This window comes from Guillardia theta, assembly GCF_000315625.1.
Source record: "Guillardia theta CCMP2712 unplaced genomic scaffold GUITHscaffold_34, whole genome shotgun sequence".
NCBI lineage: Eukaryota > Cryptophyceae > Pyrenomonadales > Geminigeraceae > Guillardia > Guillardia theta.
Genome location: NW_005434640.1, coordinates 74,187 through 83,295, shown reverse-complemented (window position 1 = coordinate 83,295; position 9,109 = coordinate 74,187). Strand labels below are relative to the sequence as shown.

At 51.0% G+C, this 9,109-nt stretch overlaps 4 protein-coding genes across 4 annotated transcripts; 2 read left to right on the top strand and 2 right to left on the bottom strand.

Annotated features, from left to right (window-relative positions):
- Positions 1–1,010: 1,010 nt before the first annotated feature.
- GUITHDRAFT_86978 (hypothetical protein) lies at positions 1,011–2,136 on the top strand (the record flags this gene model as incomplete). The annotated part of the gene is made up of 4 exons (XM_005832470.1): positions 1,011–1,393; positions 1,449–1,553; positions 1,667–1,873; positions 1,930–2,136. The coding sequence occupies 4 exons, from the start codon at positions 1,011–1,013 to the stop codon at positions 2,111–2,113; spliced, it is 879 nt and encodes a 292-aa protein (XP_005832527.1). The 3' UTR covers positions 2,114–2,136.
- A 115-nt stretch (positions 2,137–2,251) lies between these two features.
- Positions 2,252–2,778, bottom strand: GUITHDRAFT_71148 (hypothetical protein; the record flags this gene model as incomplete). The annotated part of the gene is made up of 3 exons (XM_005832469.1): positions 2,252–2,377; positions 2,491–2,573; positions 2,619–2,778. 3 exons carry the CDS (start codon positions 2,776–2,778, stop codon positions 2,252–2,254), a joined length of 369 nt encoding a protein of 122 aa, XP_005832526.1.
- A 1,018-nt stretch (positions 2,779–3,796) lies between these two features.
- On the bottom strand, positions 3,797–4,480 carry GUITHDRAFT_152627 (hypothetical protein). The gene has a single exon (XM_005832468.1). It carries the CDS (start codon positions 4,339–4,341, stop codon positions 3,961–3,963), a length of 381 nt encoding a protein of 126 aa, XP_005832525.1. The 5' UTR covers positions 4,342–4,480; the 3' UTR covers positions 3,797–3,960.
- A 756-nt stretch (positions 4,481–5,236) lies between these two features.
- GUITHDRAFT_152626 (hypothetical protein) lies at positions 5,237–5,920 on the top strand. Its single transcript, XM_005832467.1, has one exon. The coding sequence runs from the start codon at positions 5,376–5,378 to the stop codon at positions 5,754–5,756; it is 381 nt and encodes a 126-aa protein (XP_005832524.1). The 5' UTR covers positions 5,237–5,375; the 3' UTR covers positions 5,757–5,920.
- Positions 5,921–9,109: the final 3,189 nt, after the last annotated feature.

Sequence of the window (9,109 nt, the reverse complement as noted above, 5' to 3'; positions counted from 1 at the left end):
ACACCACACTATGCACCCCCACCCGAGCGACGGCCTGGAGTACCTTCCTCCCTCCTCCTACGTTGACGTACTTCTCCTGCAGTGCGAACCATGCATGGTTGCTTGGGCCGTAGATAGCACAGCCAAACATGGACAACCAGCATGCGCGGCCCCCGTCCACCTTGTCATGGCTGATAGACTGAGCGATCACGTCTCCTACCCCGAAGAGCAAGCCGCTTGAGAGAGACTTAGTGAGCAGAGGGCGAGTGGAGAGGCTACGAAGGTACACTCCCCAGACCACCATCTCTCTTTTCTCCTTCCTTCCTGAGGTACCATGTCAGTGCTCGACGAAAAACTTTCGTCCTGTGGCAGGAAGATCCAAAGGAGCGGCAACCGCAACAGGGACCTCTCGTACATAATATTCATCTAGTAGAGTGGTCATGCAAAATTCTCGTCTTTTTCACCTTGCTCGTGAATTTCAAGACACAAGAGCAAAGACATAGCGTGTTCCTCCTGCTCCTGCTCCTCCTGCTCCTCCTGCTCCTGCTCCTGCTCCCTGCTCCTGCTCCTGCTCCTTCTGCTCCTCGCTCCTCGCTCCTCGCTCCTCGCTCCTGCTCCTGCTCCTGCTCCTGCTCCTGCTCCTGCTCCTGCTCCTGCTCCTGCTCCTCCTCTACATTCCCCATGGCTCAACGTTTCCCGTCCGCTACAGCCATGAGAGGAGTAAAGATGCAAACATGCAAAAATCCCTGCCCTACCCCCACCCCAGCCTCATCCCATTACAAACATACCCCCACCTCTCCTTAACTAGAAGTACCCCACCACTGATTTTGTTCACCCTACTTTTCTCTTTCATCTCCTGTCAAACCACGAGCACAAAGTACCCACTGGTCATGCCAGTTTTACTACCCTACCTACTGTCTAATCTTCAGAATTCACAACCACCCCCGTACATCCAATGGATAGTGGTACCCGTACCTCACCCACTAAAGCTCTGCACCACCGGTCCGATCTTACTCATAAAGGCGCTTGCAATGGCACTAGCGCCAAGGGGAGAAGGGCTAGTGGGCTGGTATAGCATCCTCGGACACATCACCAGCGACGTCCTGGTTGTCTCCATCCAAGCGTTTTCTTCCTTCCTCATCTTCTCCATCGAGAGAATCGCTCGCTTGCTCTTCGGACGGCCCTCCACTGATTATTTCGACTTTGTTCCGCATGCACAGAGGTTTCGGATCGACCAGCCTGTGTACAAGAACTCGAGAACGTTCGCGGGGAAGCAAGGAGAGATTGATGTAGATGAAAGTCTGAAGTCGTCAACCTATCCCATCAAGGCAGAAGAATTGATTGAGAGAACCAAAGCTGTCCTCGAAAGCAGTTTCGGAGTCAAGAACCCCGATCTGATCGCAGAGGATTTCAGGTCGTTCATTCACAGTTGCCCCCTCTCCCTCGTCTGACATGATTCATCCATGCAGGTTCGTCGCACCCTATGTAGGGCCGCTGGGAAAGGAAGAGTTCATCCGAACTTTTGGCTCGTTCTCGCTCGAGCAGGCTCTTCCCGACCTAAAGGAGAACTACTGGTCACAACCCCCGCTTTCTCACCCCTCCCTCTGCTATGACTCTGCATCCTCTCCCTCTCCGCCTTCCCTCTACCATGACTCTGCGTCCCTGCCGCTCATTCCTGTCCTGACAGGGGTTTCAACGTCGACCCTCTCGAGCCCAACAGGGTCTGGTGGTGGTCCCGCCCATCGGGGACCCATACCGGGCCGCTCATGTTTCCCCCTCCCTCTGTCATCCCCCCGACTGGTGTCAAGGTGCAGTGGCCGGTCCAGGCTCAGTCCATGCTCTTCAACGAGCAGGGACAGTGCTACCAGCTCACAGTCGGCTACCCTTGCGACAGGTCCACATGCATGCTGCTTGTGTCCTACCAGGTGCCCTGACGAGCTCCGACAACAGGCAGATAGGAAACACCGGCGGGCTCGGAGCAGTGTTCGGACTGATGCATGCTATCAAGAAGCCCCTCCCCTTCCAGGAGGGGCAGCAGTGGAAGCCGAGTCCGTTGTATCGCCTGGGTATGAGGGTGGCAAAAGTGTTGGAACGGTTCGGATACGGACCAGGGCTGAGCCCCAAGAAGCAGTGACCAATAGAATCTTTGTTTGTTACACTTTCCGCTTCCTGGTACCAGCTCCGAAGACCTCCAGAAAGGCTTCTGTTGCAGTGATGCTCCTGCAAAAAAACCAACGGGTCAGAACTCTGCATTGCCGGCGAGAGGAAGGATTCATGAATCGACCCTGACCAACCATGTTTCGTCGTGAAACTCGATAAGTCCTTCATTATCAATCCAATATGTCGTAGTTCCGTCATATGGCTCGATGTAGGGCTTCCACGGCAATTTCAAGGAGCCCTGGAAGTCGGGGAGATGAGCAGAGGAAGGAAGGAACAAGGGATCGTAGAGAAGGCAAGTGGAAGAAGATCGATATCAGAGAACGGCAAGAAAGTCTAGAGATGTTGTCAGACCTGGAGGCTCCATTTCGCGAGAATCTTGTTGTCCTCAATGGGAGTGACTGAGTAGAGCGTTACTTTAGAGTCCTTTGGATCTGCTCAGCGTCAGACGAGGCTTCCTGGCAGCATGAGCTTCAACACACCGAAGAGGTTCTGGACGGCGAGGATGTATCGCTTCAGCCCTCGCACGTCGGTGGTCGGATCTTTGAATCGGCAGTCGTCCCGGTAGATGGATCGAGTGAGGTTCCCAGTCACATAGTACTGACTGCGAGCAGGCACGTCTGAGCTCCACGCTGAAACCATGTCTTCTTCATATCACCTCTCAGAGAGATCTCGCTCGATGATGCGAGCCAGCGCTGCCTTGGACAGCCCGCGCACTTTCGGCGGCGCTACGAGCTTTGTGTACTGTGAGTTTGCTCCGTACCTGAGAGGACAGTCAGAGGAGGAGGAGACGGGAGTGGGGAAAGATTAGACATGTCTGTGAGAGGGAGCCAACCTTCGGTCGAAGTCTTCCATGATGCCATTCACAAGAGGATTGGTTCTCAAGTCCCCTGCGACTTCTCCTCTCCTCAAGTTCCCATTCGAGCCTGAAAGCAGGTTTCAGGGCCAAGAAAGTCCGAAAGGCACGGCACTTGTTTCCTCCCCACTCGAAGCAGGGGCAAAGGAACCTGATGAGATATCAGACATCAGTATGCAGCATGAGCCTCATTGCACGCACCAATGGCCATGAACCCCGAGGCTATCTTCAGGATCGATTCCTCCGTGAGCTGCCTGAGTTGCCTCCTAGCAAAAGTTTGCTTGTATTCCTTGTGCAAGTGACAGGATATCTGTTCCCATGCTCAAGAGCCCCAATATCTATTCAAGGAGGCAAGAAGCCGTCCTATGCTCATGATCAAGAACGAGACTCACCCTCGTCGCCCCCGGCGCAAACGGACAAGTCAGGCTCTGACCCACGAGAAATCCGGAGCCTTCCTCGAGCAAAAAGCCTCAGTCAGTCAAGAGAACGTCTAGGACGGGGTGGAGCATCGATCTCTGTCCTCATATACCTGCATCAGGCAGCAGGAGAAGCATCGGCCATATCGCCCACCCGGGTACCTTCCCGAACGCCATGATTATATTGCTCTCCGGGCCTAGATGGCCCCTCCGCCTCAGAGGAAGTGATTGCTGTCTTGCCCGGTGTTGCCTGGTCAAGTAACTGCTAGCCAGAGTACCCTCATCATGATAGAACACGAGTCAGAACACGTGCTGATGTTTCCACTTGGAAATCCTCTCAGTAAAGCAGCAAGTCACTTGGATTGGAACTATGAACAAACAAGAAATTCTGGTATTCAATCTTTATTTACAACATAACAAGTGTGAAAAGCTAGTTCGTGCACTCTCAATATGATAGACCTTCGCGAGCTGCCTGTCTTCATGCCATGCGCCCTGCCTCTCGCAGCTTCTACCGGCTGGTATGCCATGGCGACTCCTCGTACCACCGGCGGCTCAAAAGCCCAAGAGCTTCTTGTACAAGGTCTTCTTGGCCGCCAACGAGACTTCCATGGGGCCTGTGATAGGCTGTTCGGCTACGTCCAGCCCGCGATGCGCGGCAGAGGCCATGACGTCGTGGAAAGCCTCCGTCTTGGCTACCTCCACGTACCTCCGCGCTTGTACCGGACCATGCACGCGAGGCTGCACCACAGCCCCGACGGCATGAGGAGCGGTGAGGTGAGGAAGGTGGGGGTTGAAGACAGAGTCGAGGGCAAGGAGCCGAGCCTCAGCTGGGATTTGATGGGGCATCACAGCGCCGGTCGTAGGATGAGGCAGATGTGACACGAGCACATCATGCTTGGCCTGGGCAATGGCGAACACGGGGTTGGTGGACATGTTGAGTGATGGCTGAAGGAGGTAGAGTAGGTCAGAGCAAGTAGGCTTGGGAGGGTAGTCTAGTCGTGAGCGGAGCTGACGAGGTAGTCGAGGATGAGTAAGGAAAGAGCTCGGGAGGGAGCAAAGGGGCGAGTAGAATGGAGTAGCGAGACAAGGAGTGGTGAATTTATAGGGGCGGGAGGGGAGGAGGCTGGCAGCCTGTAGGTATTTTGGTTTGCATTTCCATTTTTAGCGACAGAAGTGTCATCAGAGAGGCGAGGACCTCGGAAACACGTTATTTGGCGCTCCCAAAGAAAAAAACAATCAAACCGCCTCCATGCAGGTCAAATCTTCTTGAATCACTGAACCATCTTGTATTTTTGCTCCGGCGGCAGCCTGAGGCCCTTTCCTCAGTTTCAGTCCAATTATTCGTGATCCCCGCGGAAGTTACTTTCAGTCAAATAGCCGAGCGCCTTTTTCGAAACCGTTCACGCCGGTTGGCTGGGCCGCCGCGGGGGACGGACCGGACGGTGGCACGGTGGCATGTCACGTCACGAGTGCACTGGCTGACAGGCTGCGGCAAGGACGGGCCGCAACTTGCGGCCCTTGCCTGCCGCGGCCCGGCTGGCCGCGCAGGCCAGGCTAGTACCGTCGTAGTACCGTACGGCACCGTACTATAGGCTGTCGCCGGAGCAAAAATACAAGATGGTTCAGTGATTCAAGAAGATTTGACCTGCATGGAGGCGGTTTGATTGTTTTTTTCTTTGGGAGCGCCAAATAACGTGTTTCCGAGGTCCTCGCCTCTCTGATGACACTTCTGTCGCTAAAAATGGAAATGCAAACCAAAATACCTACAGGCTGCCAGCCTCCTCCCCTCCCGCCCCTATAAATTCACCACTCCTTGTCTCGCTACTCCATTCTACTCGCCCCTTTGCTCCCTCCCGAGCTCTTTCCTTACTCATCCTCGACTACCTCGTCAGCTCCGCTCACGACTAGACTACCCTTTCAAGCCTACTTGCTCTGACCTACTCTACCTCCTTCAGCCATCACTCAACATGTCCACCAACCCCGTGTTCGCCATTGCCCAGGCCAAGCATGATGTGCTCGTGTCACATCTGCCTCATCCTACGACCGGCGCTGTGATGCCCCATCAAATCCCAGCTGAGGCTCGGCTCCTTGCCCTCGACTCTGTCTTCAACCCCCACCTTCCTCACCTCACCGCGCCTCATGCCGTCGGGGCTGTGGTGCAGCCTCGCGTGCATGGTCCGGTACAAGCGCGGAGGTACGTGGAGGTAGCCAAGACGGAGGCTTTCCACGACGTCATGGCCTCTGCCGCGCATCGCGGGCTGGACGTAGCCGAACAGCCTATCACAGGCCCCATGGAAGTCTCGTTGGCGGCCAAGAAGACCTTGTACAAGAAGCTCTTGGGCTTTTGAGCCGCCGGTGGTACGAGGAGTCGCCATGGCATACCAGCCGGTAGAAGCTGCGAGAGGCAGGGCGCATGGCATGAAGACAGGCAGCTCGCGAAGGTCTATCATATTGAGAGTGCACGAACTAGCTTTTCACACTTGTTATGTTGTAAATAAAGATTGAATACCAGATTTTCCTGTTAATGTCGTCGCTGTTGGCCGCTTACCAGGCGTTACTGCCAATTGTGGGCCCTGTTGTGACACCGCATTGACTAAACTCCAAGTTTGCCTGACTAAGTTTGCCCGATCGTTGTTGTTGATCTGAGTCAGAGGTTGTCAGTCCGTTAGATCGAGACCATCCGCCGGATCACTGTCAAACGATGTCAAGCGGCTGATGAAGTCTGTCTGAGCATTCTCATTCCTCGAGCTCAACATTCTCCCTTGCCAGTGCGGCTGTGCGTGAGTTGAGGGCCACACTCTTTTTGGAGTTAAGTTCGAAGTAGAGTGATTGACTCTTACAGACTCAATCACCGTCAACTTGACTCAGTGACGTGTTGCAATTCTCTGCCGCACTACGGCCCGGGTACGGTAGGCACGGTACAGCCTGTGAACTTCAGAACGGCGGTCACTTGGAACCTCGGAGCGATACTAGTGACTGGAAGCTCGTACTGATTTTCAAACTAAGTGACTTTGATTCAAGAAGAGTACGCCGCGGCTGTGACCGCATGCACTTAATTGTAATGAAACGTGAGGAGACAACTTTTTGCGAATAAATCATAATTTTTATCTGTTTTGCGAATAAATCATTATTTTTATCTGTTTTTATAAATCAATTTATAATTTCAATGATTTTTATATTCAATCAAAAAATCTGTTCATTGCTCTTTGTTTTCCTTACCAAATCCCTATCATATTTTATTCAATTGAAATAATAGCTGCGCATTCGTGCCAATTATTACACAAAATAACAAAAACAAACGAGCGCACCCACGGAGTGGGCCAGAGCCAAAACATAATATTAATTAAAATTATGAATCCTTCAAGGGTTATATAAGTAACAAAAGAGGCGAAGGGCAATAATTGAATTTCACCCTTCGCCAATATTCACCCTTCGCACACACACACGGCTTAATTATTCTTATCTTTTATTTTTTTGGCTCTATAACTTGCATAATTTATTTAGGCGAAGGGGCGAAGGGTGAAATTCAATTTTCATACTCTATATTATATACAGGATGATATGGGATTACCAGACTGGATCGGGAGAGATCCGTAGACACCCTTCGCCCCTTCGCCTAACGTCTATATATCCTCTTTTTACCCTTCTTTTACCCTTGTATCCAGCTAAAACATGGCAAAGGGTCCCCTTCGCTTCTCCCTTCGCCACCCCTTCGCCTCCCTTCGCCACCCTTCGCCACCCTTCGCCACCCGGATGCCAAACTATCCCCACTCTATTATAATGTTATATATTATATATTATCTATTATTTTTCTCCTTTTTATTAAAACCCCTTTATCATTACGCTTCCAGCAACCATTATTATACTAAATTATATTCTTTTTTTTATTATTATCTATCTTTCTTTATTATAAATGTCTTGTGACAATAGATATCAAAATTTATATCAGTATGTCGGCACTACTAATAACACAACTCTCACGCCTATTTTTAATAAAATAAATTCAAATATCAATGTCTTGTATAGCAATGTAGATATCCTTAATCATCAGACATCCGAACTATTTCAGAAGACTAATGATCTAGAAATTATCACCATTGAAACAAGTAATAACTTGATAGAAACTAATGATTTACTACTTATTACTAGTAATAATTTAATTGAAACAAGCAATATATTATTTAACACATCAAATTTTGTTCGACACTTTGGATCACGCTTCGAAAGTTCCGACCGTGACGGTGAGTCACTGACGGCGTCAACCTGAGAGAGCGACCGGTGCGACGGTGACAGTGTAAGTTATTACTGACGGTTGTGAGTCACGGGTGCCGGGCGGCCCGGCCACCGTCGTGAGCCTCCGAGCGGCCGCTCAGGCGGCCGCTGGTCCGAGTCCGCCGCCGCACTGCCACTCCGAGGCTCGGCGGCGGTGCACTGTCCGATCATGCTGCCGAGTTATGCTATGATGATACTGGCGACCGTAGCCTGGCTCGCAGTCCGGTCGGTCACCAACGGCGTCGTGCCCAGTCCGGCAGGGGACTCGCCCGGTCACTGGCCGGGCAGTGGTGCCAGCGAAAAAGCTTCAGTGGGCATTCGGGCCCCAGTCGCAACAGTGACATGAAGAGTTTGCGACTGGGATCCACCCTTCAGATGCGAGAAAGCTCCATTTGGACTGTATGGAATATGTCAGACGTCATCATATGGGACAGGTCAGGTTACCTTGAGTAAACTTTTATGACGGATGGTGGAAACTTGCTCTGTTTCTTTTATTTGTACATGACGATCCGCTTCTTCGCACCAGATCGAAAACACTCTTTTTCGATGAGTTTCCGACTGCCTCTCCTCCCTTCGAGATGAGAAAAGGCAGGATTTCGGTTTATCCGTTTGCAATCCAAACAAAGTATTAGGATGTGCCCTAGACAGGTCATAGGAGACGGGTATCCCTAGGGAAATCTCCGCTGGAGAAACGTTAATCCATGATGACATCTCTGCCTAGTTTTAAAGGCCTTACAAATAGATTATAGATGTCCACTCGTTGTGTTTTAACAACATTTTCCAAGAAATTGTATCCAAATAAAGAAACTTTTCTGGGTCTTTCTGATACAAATTACTTTTTCTCATCCAAATACTCTTTTAGAAATGGGGGGTCGCAAAACACTACCGAAATCTCTCCTACCCCCATAACAGTCTCTGGTATTGTATTTTTATTAAGATATAAAATAAGTACCTGATAAAGTATATATAGTTTCTAGCCTCGCCCGAATAAAGTACCAAGAAAATGTTTTAAGATGATATCTTCCCTACCCACCCCCGAAATTGCATTCTTGGGAAATGATTGGGTACACAAACAAGGAGAAATCCTACCAGTTCCTAACACCAGGTCATATCAAGGTTCGTAGGAGGCGGCCTCTTCTTGTAAGCACGAGGGGGGGGGGGGGGGGGGAGGGTTTATTTTTGGGGGTACCCCTTGAAAAGGTGGGTAGTGGTGCAAGCAGCGAGGACCAAGAGGGCAAAAGTTGTGACCGTGGTAGGGGTCCATGAATTGTACCTATTTTACTAGAGCATTTAGGGAGTCGCATGGGGTACTTATAAAGGAAATGAAACACTGGTCGGGTTAAATCTGGGAAATGTACCGGGTACATGTCCAATGTGACTCCGAACGTGGGGGTAGGGGGAAGGTGGGTGGTGTAACTTGGGGGGTGAA